The sequence below is a fragment of the Athalia rosae genome, chromosome 4 (assembly GCF_917208135.1).
Source record: "Athalia rosae chromosome 4, iyAthRosa1.1, whole genome shotgun sequence".
Lineage (NCBI taxonomy): Eukaryota > Metazoa > Arthropoda > Insecta > Hymenoptera > Athaliidae > Athalia > Athalia rosae.
Window position 1 is genome coordinate 14,431,882 of NC_064029.1, and position 21,432 is coordinate 14,453,313.

Sequence of the window (21,432 nt, forward strand, 5' to 3'; positions counted from 1 at the left end):
ACAGTGGATTCTAACGAATATATCCTTACGAGGAATGCATCTAAAATCATCTACGACCCCGAAGTATAAAATCCTTAGCAACGCGAAGAAGAAGGGGTGGACGGGTATGTCATTATCTCGAAGTGGTTATACACTGCATCCTGCAGCAAGACGAGCTGGAGAAGATCAAATGTTTCGTCTGAAGAAACTCGGAATAGTATAGAAGGAATGAAAACGCCTTAGGGGGAAAAGGAAGAATAAGATGTTCGCACTTTGTGTTAAATGATTCTGGAAATTGCAAGGAAAAATCCTTCTGGAGCTATTCGAATTTTTTTCTCCTCCCTTTTTTCACCGACAAATACCAGGAGCCTAAGGCTATAGCACGTCGTACCGCTGTAGAGAGGCCGCGCGTAGTCTTCCGATTTATAGATTTTTTCTCGCCGGGGCAATTGAAAACACAAGACGGTGCTGCCGAAAAAAAAAATACAGATTTTATATTCCAACGGATAAAAAAAAAAAAAATAAATAAAATACCTGGGCCCGAAAATCTTACAACGTGCGATATTTTTTCATCCGTGGCGAAATTCGAGCGAACGGTTTTCATTAATTAAATCAACCTACCGTATTCATTTTTTTTTTTTCAGTGTTATTACACGGCATCTGCATAAAAGGCTCGTTAAATATTTTCGATATCAAGTATAGTACAAAAAGCTCGCCGGACGCTTTTGTAAGTTAAGTAAAGCGCGCTTCCATAAAAAGACAATGTGAGAAATATCGATTCATCCGCTGCACTCAGTTGTTGAGAATAAAAGAATTCAATTGAAAAAAAAAAAAAACCAAACGAAACTAAAGACGAAAGTTGATTCAAGTAATTGATTTTGCATACAAAGGTGAGGAGGTAATGTGTAAAGATAAAATAAACGATCGATTGTCGTAGACGTATAAGATTCAGGTTGAACGATTACAAATGAATGGATAAACGGGATCGCGAGTTAATATTGTAAAATGAAACGAAAGGCGGAAAATTCTTTTACTCGGCGTTTAATTACCTCAATATCCCTAACGACTCGAAGCTCCTCTCCTCTACCCTTTCGCGTTGAAAAATAAGCACATAAAAAATTATAAAAGAGAATACTCCAAGACCCGGGTTTAAAAGTGCCCGAAGGCGAACGGGCTAAATCTGCGTTTACGAAACTGCGCACGTAGCGAAGCACCTGACTCCTACATACCTCGCTATACAGATTAAACGCCAGTAAAGATCCATATATACGTACAACGTACCCGTAACCACCGCCGGATGACCGAACCGCGCGAACCGGCTCGTCCACCGAAATTTTCGCCCACTATGTAGAGCATTCGATATTGTTCTCCGATATATGTAAATTTTGTCGTAAAGTTGAATCGAAAATTTTAGATAGTGCTGCACAAGCGGGGTCATATCCTATGCGGAGAATATTTATAGACGGAATGAAATAACCGAAAATATCGAGCGAACGAATCTCCGTAGCGGCTATTTTCCTGAATTATTTTATTTTTTTTTTTTTTTTCTTTCGCACGGTTTTGATAAAACGACAAACCAGCGGATAGGAAATTGCGCCGGGGACTTTATTATAAGGTGATGTACAACGGAAAATACTGAGCATCCGTCCGAGCTCTTTATTTCGCGAATATGTATATTGTATACTCGTGTACGTGAATCGAGTTCCTTCTGGTAAAGGTAATAATTTGTAATTGCCAGGGAAGTTTCAAAGTTTCTCTGTAAATCCCTCCTACCTGACTGAGATTCGTTATCTCCTACTTATTTAAATGTATATATAGGGTTGCTTTTGTGCCATCTTATTTCCCATTGTATCACGATTGTTCTCACAAGGAGTTCGCCCCGGAGTATATATTATAACGAGCTTGCAGCTCAGAGCTACTTTTCTCCTTGCATTCGCGGAGAGGAGAAAGAAAATAAATACGAGTTGAATGAAAAAATGTGGAAATTTCTGTTATCTTTCAGCTATAAGAGATAATTATCCTTCTACAAGGTAATACGTATACCGGCAGCACCAGCTGGGGCGCGTAATGAAGCCAGTTTTTCTTCCTTCGGGTTACTTTGTTCGTCTTTCTGACTGAGATTAATAACCGATATCAGATTATATTCTGATTAGTATGAAAAAAAAAAACAAATAAAATAAATAAAATGAATGGATAAAAGAACGAACAAAGGTTCGTTCTACCTATAATCCAGGGTAAATATCGGTCTGAAAACGTAGAACTGATCAGGTGTCTCGTTAATTGCAGTTTCGGATAAATCTTACCGTAAGATTGATTAACGGAGACTAGAAGTATTTTAAAAACTAAGGAGGCAGGAGCGCGGTCACTTCTGCCGAATTAGTTCATAGCGAGCGACTAAGACGTTCAACGACTTTATCACTTTACCCTAAATTTCTAAAACATTGGGCAGGCTTAGGTATGGGCAAGGTTTCGACTACGACGTTGGTGCCGGCGGCGGTGCTTTTCTCCTTAAAAGGATAAGTGGCCCGGGAATTGAGCAGACTGGAGGCTTAGCTGAACCACTTCGCCTCCTGAGCCGGTACATACCAGATTAGTAGCGTTTCCCGGATAATCGAAAATTTATTTCCTCAAAGTTCAGTACATCGGAAAACCGATGGAACTCGCAAAATTTGTTTGTTTGTTTTTTTTTTTCTTTCCCCTTGTCCCCGTTTCTTCCCTTTCTCTATATTTTTACTCTTTTCTTTTTTTCTCTCCAAATATAGAAAGGCGCCCAATAACTCCGCTCAACTGCTGAAAGGTGCAATTCGATTCGAGACGCTCATGTTCGACCGAACAGGCTGCAGGGATGAAGGAAAGGAAAATCAACACCGCAATTCTTTTCTATAACCATTTGACCAATAACTCGATTGCTGGAGCACCTATAAATCAATCGCGTTTTTAATCTCAAAGTTATATTGTCACTAGGTAAAGATAAAAAAAAAACTCCGCTAGGATATGAACACTTAATTTCTATTTGCGGACGCGTCGCTTATTCTTTATTGATTTAGGACGGCGAAAAGTCTGATGTATTTCGCGGTGCGGGGAAGCGGTTGAAAAAAATTAGATGAAAAAAATTTCGATCAACTAATTTTCATTTAGCCGTCAGCGCGATCGAATGCACGGTCCAATTTCGCGCCACGTACGACGTTATTATTACTTATTATTACCAACTCTTGGCATCCCGGGGTTTATCATACTTTGGTAATTGATAAGAGTCGAGCGAGAAACTTTTTCACGTCAAAGTGTCGTGTCTCGGTAATACCGTTTTTCCCTTAACACGCTGCGGATATAAATTTTTTACGTAACTTATCTACTCGTAACAGTGAAATAAGATAGTTGTTAAACTCAAGTACGCAGTGTGCGGCTACGACGCAGTCTACGAGCCACTTGATTTATCTGATATTTTCCATAATACAATAGAGGAGAGGCTCATCCTCGGTGATCGAATCGTTACAGTGTTTCGAGTGGAAATAGAAAGAAAAAAAAAAATGAATCAAACTGAAGAGACTCACTTGAGACACCTTTTCGACGGTGAACCGATACTAAATGTTTATAACGATGAAATTATCAACCTCTCGGTGGGCGCGCCTGGACCGGACCTTTTGCAGCTGTGCGTGTCGAACATGCGCCAGGCTACCGAACACAGACTGGTAAACCTACATGAGTATGAATTATTTAGGTGTGAGAATGCAGATTCGTATTTTCAATGTAAATAACATAACTTTAGAGCGACCGTTCACGTCTGTCATTCGCAGCTGGCCGAAGAAAGGGAGGGAAAGTATTACTTGTTCCAATATGGAATAACCGCTGGCCTTTACGAATGTCGTCGGGAACTTGCGAAGTTTCTGTCGAGACGCTACCTCGATTCGGTCGATGGAAAGGACCTGATTTTAACATGCGGCGCGACCCACGGACTTCAACTTTTGCTCTGCAGCGTCGTATCGCCGAACGGTGTAATTTTTGTCGAAGAAGTTACGTACATGATAGCGTTGAACGTATTCAAACAATTCCCATTGATGCGGATAGTTACAGGTACGCTTTAAAGTGCGAAACAGTGTTCGCGATCACGTATTACGATAATGAAATTTTTCATTTCATCCCCCCATTTACTGCGGATAACGCAGTGCCGATGAAACTCGGTGTCGTCGATCTGGACGCGATGGAAAAAATAGTAGCCGACGAAAAGGAGAGGGGGGAATATCTTATCGACGAAGAAAAGATATTTTGGGCCGTATTCTACACCATCCCGACCTATCACAATCCTACGGGAATGACCTTATCTCCGGGTGAGTTGCCCGTATTGAAATAATTGCCAGAAATCGTTCGCGTTAAAATTTATATACGGACTACGTTTCTCTCTGATTCAGAAAATTGCAAACGACTGGTGTCGATCGCTCGGGAGAATTCGCTTCTCGTTGCCTGCGACGACGTCTACAACCTACTCCGATACGAGGACGTCGAAGATCCTCCGCAGAGATTATTTTATTACGACAATCCGTGCGATCCGGAATACAGAGGAGGTAACGTTGTTTCGAACGGATCTTTCTCGAAAATTTTATCGCCGGCCATACGCCTCGGATGGATGGAATGCGGCTCACGAGTTTGCGGGGTACTCAAACAGTCGTGAGTTAAAAATAAATAAATAACCGCAAAGCGGCGAAAATAAAAACGGTCAAGGTTTATCGCGGCCTCCTAAAGTATTGTTTACCAGGGGCATCATGAAAAGCGGAGGAGCCGTCAACCACTACGTGTCCGGTGTTGTGGCCAGCTTACTCGAGCTGGGACTGGAGGACTCGTACCTTAATTTACTGATTCGAACTTACAAGGAGAGACTGGAATCTCTGTGCAACATCTTGGATCGTTACTTACCGCGATGCTGTTCTTATCGGCGGCCCGAGGGCGGTTACTTTGTGTGGATTTCGCTACCAGTCGGTAAATTTCTGCAGGCGTTAGAAATTTATCACCAGTACACCAGTACCGCACCACCTTACTCTCTGTTCGTTTATCTGTATAAATTGTTCAAGGTACGAACGGTGAACATTTTATACGCTGGTGTCAAGAGAAGTACAAAGTGACCGCGATACCCGGCTCTCGATTCTCGAACGCTGGAAGGTCCGAGAATCATCTTAGATTGAGCATCGCGTTTCATAAGAACGATGTTCTCGAAAAAGCTGTAAAGACCCTTTGCACGGCGTTACTCGATTACGCGAGAAATGAAATTGCGACGACGGGAAACGACACGAGGACGGCTAATGAAGATTAGCGAATACCTTTGTAAGTGCATACCGAAATAAAAATGATGAAATTAATCATCATGTGAGTCGATTTGCACTCAGAGGATCTTATTCGATTATAGAAATTCTTCAGAGGTCACTGAATTAACTCACCGCAAGGGGCGGGAAGGCTGCTGGCTAATGCATCGAGAAGATGAGAAGGTTGCACTGCCTTAATTTTCGTAAACTGAGCATCGATTATGCGGAAGGTTTCCGCGTGATAACGAAAAGTATGTAACATTCGAAGCAGAGAAATGGAACATCTGGTGTAATAGAGGAGATAAAATGAGTTAATCTTCCGACATCGTAGTTTTAATTGCCCATCTATATATATCTGTACAAAGACGTATGATTAAAATTCGCCGGTCGATGAATCGAATTATTATTTTTCTCTCCTTATTGAAAGAACAATTATTTGAACAACCTAATAGGCTGCGAGATAATCGACTCATTATTCGGAGTCTCCCAGCAGCTCCTTGTGCTTCGTTTTGAATATTTCGTCGGCCTCGCTTATGTACTTATCGGCTAAGGCTTGAATTTGAGTCTGCGTGCTGCGCAGCGTGTCTTCGGATATTCCAGGTTTATTTTTCAACGATTTAATGCAACGTAATTGAATATCCTTGACGTGGTCTCGTGCCTCAATAAATAAGGTCTTTGCGTTTTTCGCCAATTTTTCTCTGTGTTCCTTAGTTATTCTGTAGAATATTGCGAGATTATCAAAAGCGTGAATAAACTTGCGAACACTCGAGAATAATGAGGGACAACTTACTTTGGGGTAGGTACAAAAAGCGTCGTACCGTCCTGTTGCGGATTTAGATTCATTCCACTTTTTGATATTGCCTTAATTATGTTCGGTATTGCTTGTGGAAAGGCAGAGATGTTGATAACCACCATCTTTGGCTTTCTCGCGGTCTGCGCTAACTCTTGTAATTTGTACTCTCTACCTTCAAAGGTAACTGGAAGTTCCTCTATCGCACCAATTGACGATCTTAGCGTCAAGTTTTTTGTGTAATTAGTTTTCAGACCATCCAATGCTTTCTGCATTTGCGAAGTGAGATGGTCAACGTCCACAACTTGTGACAATTCGTTAAGGTTTACTTGTACTTTTGCCGACCCTTTCTTCTCTTTGCCGCGGTCTTTATTTTTTGCTAAACTTACGGCAGAACTTGCAATGCCATGTGTAGGCACAGAGGACAGCAAATTCAGAGACGGTAGCCGTCTATCCTCAGTTTTATTTTTACTGTAAAATTCGGTACAGCCAAATCTGTGCGAATAATTGATACTCGTTGATATCTCCGGTGTCTTTCGTGTCGGCGACAACAAAGTAAGCCGGTTCCGTGCAAAACGCGTGCAAATCCATAATTCGCGCGCCATTCCCAGGTTGACCATTCTTTAGAACTTAATGTTTAACTATTTCAAGGTCAATCAAAGCGCACTTGTTAACAAATTATACCTCGACTTGCGGATTCGTCTCACAGTTACTTGATTCAGACCAAGAAACGCACGAAAAAATGTTTGATTCACTAGCAATGTGTAAGGTAGGTTGTTTCAGCTTAGGTTGGATGAGGTGAGGTAAAGTTGGGTCATTCTCGGAATTCAGTAAGACGAGACCTAGAGTTCTGCGCCACTGCAGAGTTCGACCAATCTCATATCGGCTCTGGGAGGAAACCAGGATTGTGGTTCGCCTAAAATGCACTGGCGTCTGCTCAGCACACTTTAGGGATCCCAAAATTCAGCCTCAAGGGGCAGCAAACGTTATTGATTGGATGAATGTGACCATGCTTCAACCCTGTCCTAGGTTATAACCTCGTACAACGATCGATTTCAAACTTCCACGGTTCATTTCGGATTCTATTGCGCTCGTCGTACATTCGTACCGCGTGTCCTTACTGGCTATGCAAGGTCTCCTTTGTGTTTTACACAAGTATTTTATTGGGTGAAGGTTTTCCAAGTTTCCTGGAGTGATGCCGCAAGGCAGAAGAAAGGTGCCTTTCAGTGGCAAGGCGAAAAAATTACAAATGCAAGCCAAAAAACTCCGACAAACGCACGTGCCGCCTCCCGGTAATACATTCTTCAAACAATATCAACTTAATACTAATATCATTGTCTTCTACCAAGTAATTCAATCAATCTAATTATAAGATAAGTCTGTTCGTCCTTACGCTGTGCTTTTCAATCATCGAATCCTCTGCTCATTACCTACTCCACCAATAGATCGGCCCACAATGATGGGTACCGATTAGTCCCCATTCGACTGTTCTGCAACATTCTCGCACGTTCTCTCCAGTTATGGTATAAGCCTCATGATTGGCTGGAACGCCGTAAGATTCAAACTCCCATTATCTTCCCATAGATACACCTAAGTCACGTGATCGAGGAAACTGCTACAAATTTAAACTTCTGGATAATGAAGGCATAAAAATGTAGCCAATCCGAATGATATCCCATGATCGTTTAAATTTGAATAGGTTCGACAGCGAAGATTCATGGGGGACAACGGGGAGACCAGGAATCCGTGATTTTATCGTCTGGAGTCCAGAAAATAAATTTGCAACCGCGTGCAACTAATTCCTCAGGAAATAAATACGCGTTGCAGTTCTACCAGGAATCCAAGGAGGAACTTATGAAGAGAAAAGAAGAGGCCCGACAAGGGATTGTCCCGGTACCATTGGAAAAGCAAGAAATTTCTGACAATTTTTTTCCACCTGAAATCGATTTGCCAAAAAGACCACCATGGGATTTCAACACCGGCAAAGATGTGCTCAATGCGAAGGAACATAGATATTTTACCGTAAGATTACGATACGTAATACCTCCGCGTTGTCGATAATTGCTCTTGTATATCTGCGATGGGGGATGAAGCTAGATTATAATATGAACATTCCGCGTGTGTGCAGGAATATTTGAAGAATATCGAGAACGTGAGCGGTCTGAGTTACTTCGAATTGAATCTGGAGACGTGGCGACAGTTATGGAGAGTCTTGGAAATGTCGGATATACTTTTGATCATAGTAGATATTCGATATCCGGTGCTGATGTTTCCTCCCTATTTGTACGAATATGTGACCAAGACATTGGGAAAAGATATGATATTGGTGTTGAATAAAATCGATTTAGCGCCCGCTGGTTTAGTTATCGCTTGGCGCGATTACTTCAATATTCGTTACCCAAAATTGCACGTATTGACGTTCACCTCATTCCCAACTTACAATCTCCGCGGTCAATCCGAGGAATCCACCGGAGCGGGAAAATCAGAAGGGCTGAGAACGCGTCGCCTCAAAGGAAAATTGAGGATGGCTGCTGAGGGTGCTAAAAAATTATTGGAAGTCTGCGAACAGATCGTCGGAGACGCCGTCGATTTGAGTTCCTGGTGTGAAAAAATTCACGAGGAAATGGAGTCGGATTCCGTGATCGATGAAGTAGCCAGAAGCACACAAGCAGCTCAAACTGAAAAAGAAGATACTGGCTTTTATGAACACGAACGTTACAAAGATGGAATGTTGACGATCGGGTGTCTCGGTACACCGAACGCTGGAAAATCATCCCTGATGAATGCGCTGATGGGTAACAAATCCCGCCTGTAATCTTGCGAACGTATATCAATTCATGGTAAATATAAATTTTACCCAATTTCTTAACAGGAAAAAAAGTGGTCAGCGTATCGAAAACACCGGGCCACACGAAACACTTTCAGACGATATTTTTGACGAAAACGGTTCGCCTGTGCGATTGTCCGGGACTCGTATTCCCCTCCACGGTTCCCAAGCAGCTACAAATCCTCATGGGGTCGTTCCCGATTGCACAAGTCAAGGAACCGTACACCACGGTGAAATTTATCGGCGAAAGATTGAACTTACCGCGGCTTTTGAATATCCGACACCCGGAAAATGACGACACCTGGTCCGCGATGGACATCTGCGACGGCTGGGCATCCAAACGGAATTATTTGACCGCGAGAACCGCACGATTCGATTCGTACCGAGCTGCGAATTCCTTGCTACGAATGGCGCTTGACGGAAAAATTTGCCTCTACGTCTACCCGCCAGGATGGGCTGCTTCGAAAGGTACGTATTAAGATAATGGATTACAAAAAAAATGTCGATTACCTAAAAATTCGTCGTTTCTTTGCTTTTTCAGACGATTGGGAAAAACATCCCGACGTCGAAATGATCCGATGGATTCAGGCGAGGAGTCACGCTAGCGAGCGTCCAACTTACCAATCTGCCATTCTCTCTTCCGAGGAAGAGGAAGAGGATGAGGAAGATGAGAACAATGAGGACGAGGATGAAAATGAGGATGAGGATGATGGGGACGACGACGACGACGACGACGAGGACGAGGATGAAGATTCCGTAGGACTTTCGGGAGCAGGTTCCAGTATTCCACCGATCGTCAACAAGTTCGATGCGTTGGCTAAAACAGCATAAGAATTTAATTGGCGTCACTTATTTTCAAAATTGAACTGTTCTTCCATTTTTATTTGGCACGTGATACCTGGGTTTATTATTAAAATATATGTTACTCGTGATATTTTTGCTAACCATGCTGTCGATAATTATTTTAACCCTCACCCCGAACATTCATTTCAATTTAATAACAGCTGAGCTGATTACGTCGATATTTCGGTATCTGGAAATCGCCAAGCTGCGTAGTTTAATTGTCATTTTTATTAATAAACTATTTATTTGCATCGGATTGAGCGAATAACATGGGATAAAAATCTGTATGCGCCACAACGTCGGACATTCATTTGTACCGACGATTTGTTCTCATGGATCACATGCTCTATAAATCATAATGAGCAATTGATTATCATTATTCTAATTCGCTAATAAGATCAAATCACTCTGCTAACGAGAATCATATTACAGATAACAATTGAAAAAGACAAAAATATTTTATCGCTAATAAAGTATTGCGTACGTACGTTCGTGATTTGTGTGAATTGTGTCGCTATGTTGAAGTGAAATCGGTCCCCTCGAAGATATGTGCGAAATCTGGAGTATGTTCTACGTACTCCTCTCTAACAGTTTTGTACATGAGAAATATTGCGTCAATAACAAACAGAATTGCTGAGACCGGTGTTATTGGTGTGACCTGCGGTGCGTGTAAAAATACAAAGCGATGCGACTGATCAAATCAAGCGCCCAACATCTTTTTAACCGAGTAGCCGGGAATGGCGTAGAAAAATAGAAGAATCAAAACAACTACGGCTAGAAGTACGAGGACTCGGAGAATCGCCCATTTGTAGTTGTGCCATACGATGTATTTTATCGACTTGAGAGGGTTTAAAAACCACATGAATGAGGCGTCGGGTCGGCTGAAAAAAAAAAATGGTTCCATTTGTTGGCGCTGACTGATCATTTTTTGAACGAAGAAAATTACCCCAACTCACTTTGGCTTATCGAGAGGGTCTGGTTCGTTTCTTCCGTAACCAGCTGGATTTTTTTCAGCTTCGTCTTTGGTCAACAGATGAATTTCAGCCTCGACTTTTCCCTGTTAATAATCGACAGAATTATTACGGATGTTAAAAAGCTATTTCAGGTTTACTTACCGTCAATTCCATGTCTTCGTTTTCTTTTTTAACATAAAATGGCCACCAGCCTTTTATGCGTTTTTGCTTGAATATGTTTACGGTGGGTACCGTTCCGTCGGTTTTCAACATCCCTAGAGTGCAGAGCTTGCTGTTTTTCGCTCCCCGTGGAAATCGATTCAAATCCAAGGTGATAGCGCCCAGAAAATCGTCGGCGGAAAAATGATCCGCATCCCATACCTGGATTGCGTGATGGAAGAAAAACGATGTTAACGTTATTTTACATTTTTATGATGTCGAAACGTATAATATAACGATTATTATACCTGTAGCTCCAGTCGTGCAGGTATTTTACATTCCGTCTCATCCCAGCTGAACAAACTCTCCTTTCGATTTATAACAATTTTCTCCTCGGCCACGAGGTAATCGAAGGGGTATATAAATCGCCAATTAAAATTACCTTCTCCCGTCAACGATCTGTAGTGGATATCCGTACATTGGCAATCTTCTGGTCCCTTGAGCCACCTGCCAAAATGACCAAATCAAGTCATCCGGGTTGTCCTAAGAACCGAACGATAAAATTACGAACCCTTTGACGTAAATATCGCTCATCTTTTCACCGGTGAAAAATGCATCGTCCTCCAAAACTACGTCATCCGTGTTCCAAATGATGATCCTGAGTTCGTAGCTTTCTGGTTTCCTTGGAGAGATATCAATCGGTGGACCCGGGAGAGGCATATCCATCGGAAATAAATCGACCCACATTTCTAATTTACCTTGTTCGATGCCGGGCTTATCGGGATTGTACAATGGCCGTGTCTCGACGTGTTCGGGTACCAGTGCCGATCCAATGCGAGGGAATAAGTGCCATTGATGCAAGACTGCCAAGGCAAGATGCTCCTCCATTTCTATACGGCGAAAATAGAAACTCCATTTTTTGACCCCTCGATTGAAACTGTAAGTCACATGAAAAACGCCTGTGCATACCTTTCGTGTGGACGTAATTTTCCATAACGTCGGTAGGCAGAACGAAATTTTTCCGACCTATCGTTACTCGACCGTGAGTGTACGTTGGACCGTCAATTTTTCCATCTTTACAGAGCTTGGATAATATTTGAGTCGGTTTCATCGCATCCCGCCATTTATTGTACCCAAATCTGTGAGCCAAAATTATCAAGTTTTTACCGATTCGCACGAATCGTTCACGTTAACGGATCATCAGGAACTCACTCGTCGTATTTTTTAGCCAGGCCACAAGTCGCTCGATGTCTGCTGTAGAAACGATTTTCCAAATCGATTTTAGTCTCGCCGATCAGGTCGTCAGCCCCAACCAAATCCCAGTCCACTATTTGTACCGTCAAAAGTGAGTCCTGCGGAAAAGTAGCCTCGATCTCAAAGCATCTGTCGAAATATTAATTTCACATTGAAGGGATAAAGAAACGACAAGCGGTCTCAACTTATCGACCGCTACGTGCAAAATTTTTTTTTTTTCTTCACTTCTTTCCATTCACGACTTTCGCCATGTTATCCATTTGATAGGCATGCGAGTATTTAAATACCAAATCCAAGGGATTGAAAATCGGGACGTACTTTCCGAACACCGGATTCAACTGCTTCGATATGTAGCTATCCTTGTCGCTCAACCTCTTCCCCCCAAGCTGAAGAACTACGTAGGGATCGGCCTTCCCGTTCAGATCACAAGGGTGCAAATCGTTCGCTTTGACGACGTAGACTCTGACGAGTACGTGTATCGGTTCGTTCGATGGCACACCTTGGAAAAAACCGTACTGAGGATCGAACCCCATGATCGTGTGATCCGCCACATCCTTCGTGAGTGGCCATTTGTATACTTTTAACGCTCCTTTGAAACTGCCGACTATTCGCGACTCGTCTTCAGGCTCGTCGCCGGTTTTTTTACCGCGATACAACTCGAAGGTGTGAAGCCACTCCTTGAAATGTTCGTATTCCGGCTGCCCCTCTAACTCGTTCGGATAAATTTTGAGTAACGCGGTTTTGTGACAAGTTTTTCGCGCGACGTGTTTGGGACTCAATTTCGAAGCAAATTTTGCCGCCGTCCCTGGCGATCGGAGGCTGAAAAGTTTCTTGGCCGAATGAACGCCGGGACTTTTATTCCCACTCGTCGAACCCGTCGTGTTGCCCGGTAGGCCGAAATCCTCGTCCAGGTATATCGGCAAATTGCCGTTCTGCTGATTCTGGAACAGCGATTTTTCCTTACGTATCTCCTTGTTTTCTTCGATCATCGCCTCCACCGAGGCAAAATATTTCGTCCACCAATCCTGGCTACCTTCCTCGTCCTCGTGACCGCTGAACTCTGCGAAATTTTTTTTTTTTTTTAGTTAGTTAAAAAAAGCGTCGATTTTCGCTGCCTCTTTAGCGGTAAGAGACGTGTGGCCCACCTGCACTGATATCGTTGACCAAGCTCTGCTTTCGTCGAAAATTCTGCTCGGTTTTGTCTCTTTTCGCGGCCGCCCAACCGTCCAATTCAAATCCCAAGGTGATAACGGAATCGCCGTGATTCGACTCGATGTCCGTCAATGATTCGGGTAACGAGGTCTGCTGATGTTTCATTTTAGATTGTTCGAAAGCTGAAATCATCCAGATCGTGGCCGATATAAAATTTTGGTAAACCGAGGTACGAGCTAATCACCGATGGAAGTATTTCTCTCACATTGCAACTGATGGAGACTTCTCTTCCGATCATCCGCAACATCTTTTACGGCATTACGTTTCGACTGCGGTACGTACATGTATCTATGAATAGAGTTTATCGTGTGTGTTCCGACGAGAGTATATCTACCAAAACTTCGGCAATCCACAGCCCGAATGGTCAACGGCGGTCGATAAAGTTCCTGTTCGGGCAGCTCGAGTTCCATGAATTTTATGAGGGTGTTAAAGTTTGGATTTTTTTTCGCGTTCGGTACGACCGACGAATAAAGAATGTGACCAGCGCACTCAACGTCGACGCGTGGCTTGTCGACCGTGAGGAGATGCACCCGTTTCAGATCACGCAGACCCCAGAAGAGTACCTCGATTCTGAAAAACCAGAAAAAATGACTCCCTCGTCGTTCGATCATTTTTTCAAACAAACGATCCGTCGCCCGCTCACCTGTATTTCGAAAGAGTCGGTCTTATGCCGATAGGTACCGGAAGTATAGGTCCGCGATCGGCACCCCCGGACGTCGGGGTTGTCTGGGGAGTCTGGCCAGAGTCCGGGCAGTATTTCGGATCGGGAAGAGTCGGAAATCCGTAAGCATCTCTGGTTTGGGGATGCTCGAGAAGCTCGAAAACGGCCAGAAGCTCACCAGCCCTAGCGGCTCCTCTGGTGACGTCGTACCATTCCAACGAGGGTGGAAATTCGGGTGGAGCGTACGACTCCGACGCCAACTTCACATGGGGTCGGGCGATCGCTCTTCCGATGTACTCCGACTTGCCCTTGAGCACAGTTGAGGTCAATGATCGATGAGAGGTAAAAAATTATTAATTAAAGTTGTCTGTGGATCGCAGGCGTGTCGTATATGGGTGTGGATGGTGGATACAGTATATCCCTATACATGCGTGTACGTATGGTGGATTTTGGGTGTATATGCAATTTTTGGTTATTCTTTTTTTTTTCAGAAATTTTCCGATTATGATTTACTCGTGTGCCGTGGGTGCTGATAAATTGAACAGTGCGTTTCCGACGTGAAAATTTCGTTAAATGTTTAATGTTGTCATACAAACTGTTAAAAGCAGAGCCCTCGCATGCAGTGTTATGTCCTGAGTGTTTAACATGACTCTGAAAAAATGAAAAGAAAGAAAGTTCTTGAGAAGTTTGACAGAGAGAAGAGTCCTGCAGGGGTTGAAATCCCGTTTCATCGCTCAATCAACTCCGTTATACAATTATTACACAGGCGATGCAGACACACCGCAGCTGTCGGAAGAGTTTCACCGTACCACGGATATCCGCATATATGTTTTTGGCGAGTGGTGAAATTTTCAAATAATCGAAAGGATTTTCTTGCGACGGATTCACCCGATTTTTAAATATTTCAGTTAGGGTGGGAAACTTACCACTTTGTCCTGATCGAAGAGCTCTATGACGATCGAAGGTGGGTCGTTTTTTATCTCCTCAGCAGTTCCGTATATCAATATGTCGTCGAATATTAAAAGTTCGTCCCACGTCGGGCTCAAGGTTTCGTCGATGACCTGCGTTGACCTACAAAATTCGCCGCAAATAACCTTGGCGAAAGGATCGGACAACCCCGAGGCGTCGCTACCGATCAACGATCTCGCCTGATACATGTGCGCCCTCAACTGAAATTTCTGTCGATCATCAAGCAACGTGAATATCCTATACGCGTACGGAAAATTTGTGTGAATTTTTTTTTTTCTACGAGGATGCGATTTACGAACGTGTTTTTTGACGTAGTGTATCACGGAGGGTGGCAGAGCTCTGGGGCGGTCGACGTTTCTAAGTTCGTGACTGACTTCGTATCCCTTGGGCAGACCCTGGATGAAGTATTTCTTGTGCTTCAATATCCCGAGCCACATGTAAATTTGTAATTTGGTTTGGATCGACCATCCCGAGGGGCCGAATCTCTTCTTACCTGGTAACTGAATTATCGCGAGGCGTAAATAATTAATACGCGAAAATTCGAGATGACGAGATAATTGAATATGCATGCGTGATGCGTACCTTCAAAAACATCGTTTGTATTTTTCCACAATGACGACCGCATTCTTCGTCGACAATGGAATAAACCAAATCCCTCCCGGGAATTCTGTGATACGCAACTCTTCTGCCGGAACTTATTACCCATATGAATACATCCGGTAGAGAATCCTGCGGCTGTAAACGAAATCGATTGATTATTGATTGGCTCGATTGAAATGCGGTTCGTACTCACGTCTTCGACGAGTAGTTTCAATTTCTGTAAGTAACTCTGCGCAGTCTTGAGTCGTTCTCTGAAGGAGTTTTTGGTGACGACCGCCTTCAAATTTTTCGACATGTTCCCCACGCTCTCAATTTCCCTTTGACAAAGTTTGATTCTTTCTTTGTCCAATTTGGTTTTACCAACACCGGGACCCGTGACCGACGATCTACTGATGCTTACGTACCGATTACAGTTACTACTCAACTCGTCGAGTACGCTTTTCAAATATTTTTCTCCAATCGTGTCTTCGGCGTGCGTTAAAACCTCCGCGAGTCCTTCCTCCTGCGGAAATCACATACACCACAATTTTTTGTCAATCGAAATCCATAAATTTTCGTTTTTCGGACATCTCACCAGTTTGTCGACAATTTTTCCGATTATGTTACTATTGTACATTCTTCGCCGATAATCGGGCCATATACTCCTAACGTGTAGACAGGGTTTGTCGTCCCAGTATGGTAAGAAATAGTACATTTTGTCGTGAGTCATCGGTTTGCACGGGGGTGTCGTACTTTGGCAGGATCCGGTGACGACCTCCTGAAATTCCTCCTCGTCACCGCTTCCGCTCGCGCCGCCCGAAACATTGATTTCACAAACCTGAAAACGAAGACTCGCCTCAAGAAAATGTTCGCAGGACACGAGTCGCAATTATTATTATTATTATTGTTATTATTATTATTATTATTATTAACCTTCGAAGTTTCGTTATGCCCGTCCAAAGCGTTACCGGCGTTACCGATCGATATTTCGAAATACATCGGTTTGTCCCCGATCCTCTTGTCGATCATCGTCGCGTCCAAAATTGTGGCGAACATGAAAAACTCCTCGTTACGCGCGTAAGACGATTCGGTTATCGGCGTTGTCGGTTCGACCTCGACGTCCGAAGGGGCCATGTCCATATTGTCGCTTATTTCCGTTCTGATGGCTATCAGAAGTCTGAAATGTTCATTGCCACGATTGACTCAACCGGGACGATTTTGAGATCGCGAAATACAAAAGGTAGCGCGATTACCTTCCCCTGTAAGAGATGCCCTCGCCAAGCCCGGTGTTCAGGGTGGAATGTTCGTCTATTAAACTGTAATCCCTGATGCTGCCGTACATGTGAATGAAAGCGGGTCCGAACGTCGGTAAGAATCCTTTCTCACCGTCGTTGCTTACTTGTTTCAGATCGACAAAGTGCGTACCGATTACGGTAGCGTGTACCGGATCGTTGTCGCGAAGTTGTATTTTCATACGTTGACAGAGCGGCGGAAACATTTCCGTAAAGACTATCTGTTCGTTCCACACCGGCGCGTAGCTGTTGCGTTTCACACTCGTTTTACCCTGAACAAGAGGAGAAGAAGAAAAAAACAAAAAAAAACAAAAAAATTACGGAAGATAAAGTAATCGGGATAAAGAGAAAGTCTTGCGCGTATCGATATTCCTTTTTTTCTCCGCAGGATTGAGAATAATGAACTCACGCAAAGTCCCGCGAAAGAAACTTGGACGTAGGGATCGACGAGGTCCTTCGCTTCCCCGGTGAAAGCTTTTTTAACGTTGGCCATTATGCTGCTGTTCATTTTGGGAAGACCGTCGGCTCGGTAAATCTTTACGACGAATTTAGCTCGTTGTCTTTCGATCGGTACGCCATCCGGCAGTAGAAGATTGCCCTCGATGTCGTCCTCGTCCTTTTCACTTTTCGGTGGTATTTTAACCGAATCACCTTTCCCTATGACGCTGATGTCGCATTTCAGATATCCCTTTGGTCCACCGGCGACGTCGTCGGGGTCGGTGAGCAGTGCCCATTTGTGATAAAATTGATGATCTGTGGGGGAAAATCGAACGATGGCGTAACTTTAAATAATAAAACGACGAAAAATTTTCACTCCATTTTCAATGTCGAGTTCATATGCGTCTCATAAGTGGGACACCTACCTGCGATTTCACCTATCGATAAAGAATGGTGTTGACGAGTCTTTGAAAATAAACCATAAAAAAAAGTAAAAGAATTTTTGAAGTATCATACGGGTATTACACAGGTATATATATATACAAGAACAACGAGAATTCAGCATGCCGAAATATATAGTTATTGTTGAGAGGGATATCACATCGAGAATATTTTTCAACGAATAATTATTAGAAATTTGCAATGCTGTGCCGCACGTTCTTCAAGCGGGATACCCATTGTTCGTGTATGCAGCATTGAAATAATGTTTGGCTCGTGAATCGTTGATTCCAGTCGCTTGGTAAAACATGTGTACTCAAACCAAGTTCCTTGACCATAAGCGAGGTGTTAAAAATTTCGCAACAACGTGATATATACACACATTCGCCATCGACCATTGGCGGTACAGGTGTGGTGTGTACATACACGTCGTTATATCATAGCGGGTCATTCGTGTGTTTCGAGAGCGTGCAATGCGGTGCTTTGATTCGTGCGATGCTGTCGTACTCGGGTACACAGATTATTATAAAAAAACATATAAATATATTCACACGTGTACACATACCTATGTACATACGCGTGTAAATAAAAACTATGCCGAAGGAGAAGCGAAGGAGAGGAGTGGGCGCAACTCCCTTGATCGGAAGGAACTCGCTTTCTATTAATTATGCCAAAAGTCATTTGAACGGTCTGGCCCTAGGGCAATTATTTGATTGGTATACAAAAATGAAAGAAGAAGAAGAAGAAAAAGTAGGAACGGAACCGCGAACGTACGTAATCGAGCGTATGAAAATGAACAAAAAAAAAAAAACAATCTTCCTATACACAGATATATGACAAATGGGAAAGTTCTATGCAAAGCTCTCTCGGATCCAGGGAGTCTAGTAAAGCGTGTACCTGGCTGAGCCCAGACGGTGGCTACGTCTAACTTAAAGCTGCCCAGTGTTAGATTAGCGCGTAGAAGATTCCGCGATTGCTGCACCTGTGCATCATTACAAATCACAACACATTTATGCCTCACGACAAACTATTATAATATACATATATATATAATATATATATATATATATAAGTATATTCATGTATTTACACATTATTAAGGTTATATACTTATATTGGCTCAACACACCAGATGCTATACGTATATACCTATACACACGTGTATCTCATATCCATATAGGTATGCACGCAATTTCTCTGTCGCGTGCTTATTTACTCTACGCACACCCGGTTGTGCGCAAATATATTTACAGGCACGAATCGTACGTTATCTAATGTACGTACCAACGTACCTACCATATAATATATATATACCTACACAAAAAACATCACAAGATACAGGCGGTTTTTATCGCCCATAATCTGCAGGAAAACTATTTAATATGTGCCTATTGAGAGTCCAATGAATATCTTACTTACGGAAAGTGTGATAATTTTGTCGAACAGCATGATCGGCGGCATGTGGAAGTCGAAAACAAAGTACTGCAATAATTAATTAAACTCGCGTTAGTCATTGCCAAAAATTTTTACGGATGTAGTTCTTCAGAGAACAACTGTGAGAGATGGAGGGAAAAAAAAAAAATTAGGAGCGAGAGGGAGTGGAAGAAAAATTTTTCTCTGAGGAATTAATTGACCTCGTTGTAGTAGGGGCAGTTTGTAGATTCTTTGACGCTCGTATATTTTCTCTGGTCGCCAACCTGAACGCAGACCATGGGATCCATATTAAGTCCGGCGAGTTGTCTCGCCTCTATCACCGTCACACAGACTTGATAGTCCTGAGCTTTGAGAGCGCTCTGACCCGTCTCGCTGCTCTGTAACGAAATAAATCCCATCTTCAGAATGAAAGCCAGAAAAAAAAAAAAAAAAAAAAAAAAGAAAAATCGGTCCTCGAAGCGCGTCTCACCTTCGGTTTGATTTTTTTGGGGGTTTTGCCGATCGAGTCGCGTTCCTCGTGGACGCTGATCTGACTGTCGTTGTCGGATTGGTTCAATTCGAGGGACGTTGACGAATTGGTGCGGGAAACCGCGCTCGACGAAGCGCAACTGGAATCTCGTTGTTCGAGAAGTTGACGCGTCTCCGAATTACTGTCGGTGGATTTTTCTCGCGGTGGACGCTGCTTGCCCAGTCTCATCAACGAACGAACGCTCTTCAGCGTGGAACTCCTGTTATCGAACAATTAATATTATCGCAGTTTCGAAGTCGCGCCGATGACTCTCGACGATTTTCAGTCGCGTCGAATCGCATTTATTTTACCGTTTACGATCCGGTGATCTTTCCGACGCGGACATTGAACTTCCACGTTGAACGGGCCCCGCGACTCTCTTTTTCATTTTTTCCGGACTGTGCCAAGAACCTCGACGGCGAACGGTCCCCGTTTGCTCGAGACTACGTTCCAGATTCGCTATGTTCTGCTCGATATCGATGAGCATTTGTTGTTCGTCCTCCATGACCTCGGTACCGGCGTAAGAACTACAACTACCGTCCGGAGGTGTGTAACGGACTTCGAACGTGACGACTGTCTAAAATAATTGAAAAAATCGGCCGGATCAAACGGGACCGAATAATTTTCCAGACGCGATTTCCGGATCGGAAATGCAATGGTTACCGGAATCGGTCTGTTGTTGAGGTCGACGAGGCAATCGCTGACCAAAATTCTTCCTTCTCTAACGACCGCCTGAAGAACGAGATCGTATCTGGCCACGATTTTTTCACCTCGCAGCATCCCTTTGGATACGACGGCCAGTTGCAGCGTTTCGACATCTTCAACAGGTCTTCCAAGGTTCCACGTGAAACTCTGGAATAGATCGCGGGGTCTCTGAACTTTGAACTATTCGTCGTGAACAGAACGCGGTGATACGAAGTCGAAAGTGGTAAACAAAATTTTTCTACGATTCGGTAAGATACCTGGTCAATTGAGATGAGGTCACCGTTATCCTCGAGGCCTTGGGAATAATGAGATGCACCTGTAACGTCGCAAATAAATATTTCGTTCGCGATATTCTGAGGAGATCGACCTCGTGAACAACAACGGTTTGGGACTCCCCTGACAATTACCTCGAAAATCGAGCCTCAGGTATTTTTCACCCTTGCATTTCAGGGCTTGGAGATTCTTCACGCTGGCGACGAGCGACATAGTCTATGTTCTTCGGGTAGTTCGGCGATGAATCAAACGGAGGGTCTCCTTCACGATTGGCAAACGGCCAACACGTTCACCGTAAACACACCGTATCTAACGTACATTATCGTCATCGACGTGAACGGAACGACGATCTCGAGGACACTGTAGTTGCCGAGTTTTTCGCCAGAAGACTAATCGGCCGATACCGTCTATAATCCGTGTTTACAAATATACACGACGTAGAATATGTGGAAACGTATCGTCGTCCGGTCCGCGGGGCGCCCGATTCACGCACACCACCGAATATATTGACTCGAGTATTCTTGAATGGGTATGATACCGCGAGGGGTTGGGCGAAGGCTATCCTTCCTCTCCGAGACCTCCGGCGCTGCTCTAGTGCATGTAGGACGAATCATTGATCTTCCGACATTCCGCGCACCTTCGCGTCGCCCGCGTAACTCCACGGTTATTTTCACCGCTTTGCAAACGTAGCTTCCGACTGCGAGGGGTTGCTCTCCGCACCGTCCTACACGACTTGCACAATGCGCGGAAAGAATTAATTTCAACCTTACCGTCGACGCGCCGTCGCCGCCGGTATACCTGATATTACTGACTCGCGAACATCATCA

The 21,432-nt window shown here is 43.6% G+C and overlaps 4 protein-coding genes across 8 annotated transcripts; 2 read left to right on the plus strand and 2 right to left on the minus strand.

The window, feature by feature from the left end:
- The first annotated feature begins 3,279 nt into the window (after nucleotides 1–3,279).
- On the plus strand, nucleotides 3,280–5,670 carry LOC105694062 (2-aminoadipate transaminase-like). Of its 4 annotated transcripts, XM_012414397.3 has the most exons (7): nucleotides 3,333–3,668; nucleotides 3,774–4,050; nucleotides 4,143–4,304; nucleotides 4,386–4,641; nucleotides 4,730–4,950; nucleotides 5,043–5,292; nucleotides 5,375–5,670. In XM_012414397.3, the coding sequence occupies exons 1-6, from the start codon at nucleotides 3,507–3,509 to the stop codon at nucleotides 5,279–5,281; spliced, it is 1,317 nt and encodes a 438-aa protein (XP_012269820.2). In that variant the 5' UTR covers nucleotides 3,333–3,506; the 3' UTR covers nucleotides 5,282–5,292; nucleotides 5,375–5,670. The 4 variants fall into 4 exon arrangements, with proteins under 4 accessions (XP_048510525.1, XP_048510523.1, XP_012269820.2 ...); XM_048654566.1 differs by having other exon boundaries at nucleotides 3,326–3,668; nucleotides 3,746–4,304; XM_048654567.1 differs by having other exon boundaries at nucleotides 3,566–3,697; nucleotides 3,774–4,304.
- Nucleotides 5,582–6,870, minus strand: LOC105694064 (ribosome-recycling factor, mitochondrial). The gene is made up of 2 exons (XM_048654569.1): nucleotides 6,061–6,870; nucleotides 5,582–5,986 (listed from the first exon to the last, which is right to left on the minus strand). Exons 1-2 carry the CDS (start codon nucleotides 6,678–6,680, stop codon nucleotides 5,743–5,745), a joined length of 864 nt encoding a protein of 287 aa, XP_048510526.1. The 5' UTR covers nucleotides 6,681–6,870; the 3' UTR covers nucleotides 5,582–5,742.
- Nucleotides 6,871–7,091: 221 nt separating this feature from the next.
- On the plus strand, nucleotides 7,092–9,831 carry LOC105694065 (guanine nucleotide-binding protein-like 1). Its single transcript, XM_012414400.3, has 5 exons — nucleotides 7,092–7,352; nucleotides 7,760–8,082; nucleotides 8,189–8,855; nucleotides 8,933–9,355; nucleotides 9,429–9,831. Exons 1-5 carry the CDS (start codon nucleotides 7,256–7,258, stop codon nucleotides 9,716–9,718), a joined length of 1,800 nt encoding a protein of 599 aa, XP_012269823.2. The 5' UTR covers nucleotides 7,092–7,255; the 3' UTR covers nucleotides 9,719–9,831.
- A 111-nt stretch (nucleotides 9,832–9,942) lies between these two features.
- On the minus strand, nucleotides 9,943–21,268 carry LOC105694077 (otoferlin). Of its 2 annotated transcripts, none has more exons than XM_012414427.3 (27): nucleotides 20,740–21,268; nucleotides 20,590–20,648; nucleotides 20,291–20,479; nucleotides 19,939–20,204; nucleotides 19,589–19,847; nucleotides 19,320–19,496; nucleotides 19,105–19,167; nucleotides 18,583–18,667; nucleotides 17,219–17,562; nucleotides 16,771–17,081; nucleotides 16,451–16,694; nucleotides 16,113–16,355; nucleotides 15,732–16,040; nucleotides 15,521–15,673; nucleotides 15,238–15,438; nucleotides 14,899–15,147; nucleotides 13,952–14,277; nucleotides 13,514–13,878; nucleotides 13,242–13,430; nucleotides 12,415–13,156; nucleotides 12,055–12,225; nucleotides 11,812–11,981; nucleotides 11,414–11,732; nucleotides 11,151–11,349; nucleotides 10,846–11,064; nucleotides 10,687–10,787; nucleotides 9,943–10,611 (listed from the first exon to the last, which is right to left on the minus strand). In XM_012414427.3, the coding sequence occupies exons 1-27, from the start codon at nucleotides 20,816–20,818 to the stop codon at nucleotides 10,431–10,433; spliced, it is 6,213 nt and encodes a 2,070-aa protein (XP_012269850.2). In that variant the 5' UTR covers nucleotides 20,819–21,268; the 3' UTR covers nucleotides 9,943–10,430. The 2 variants fall into 2 exon arrangements, with proteins under 2 accessions (XP_012269850.2, XP_020706222.2); XM_020850563.2 differs by having other exon boundaries at nucleotides 14,896–15,147.
- Nucleotides 21,269–21,432: the final 164 nt, after the last annotated feature.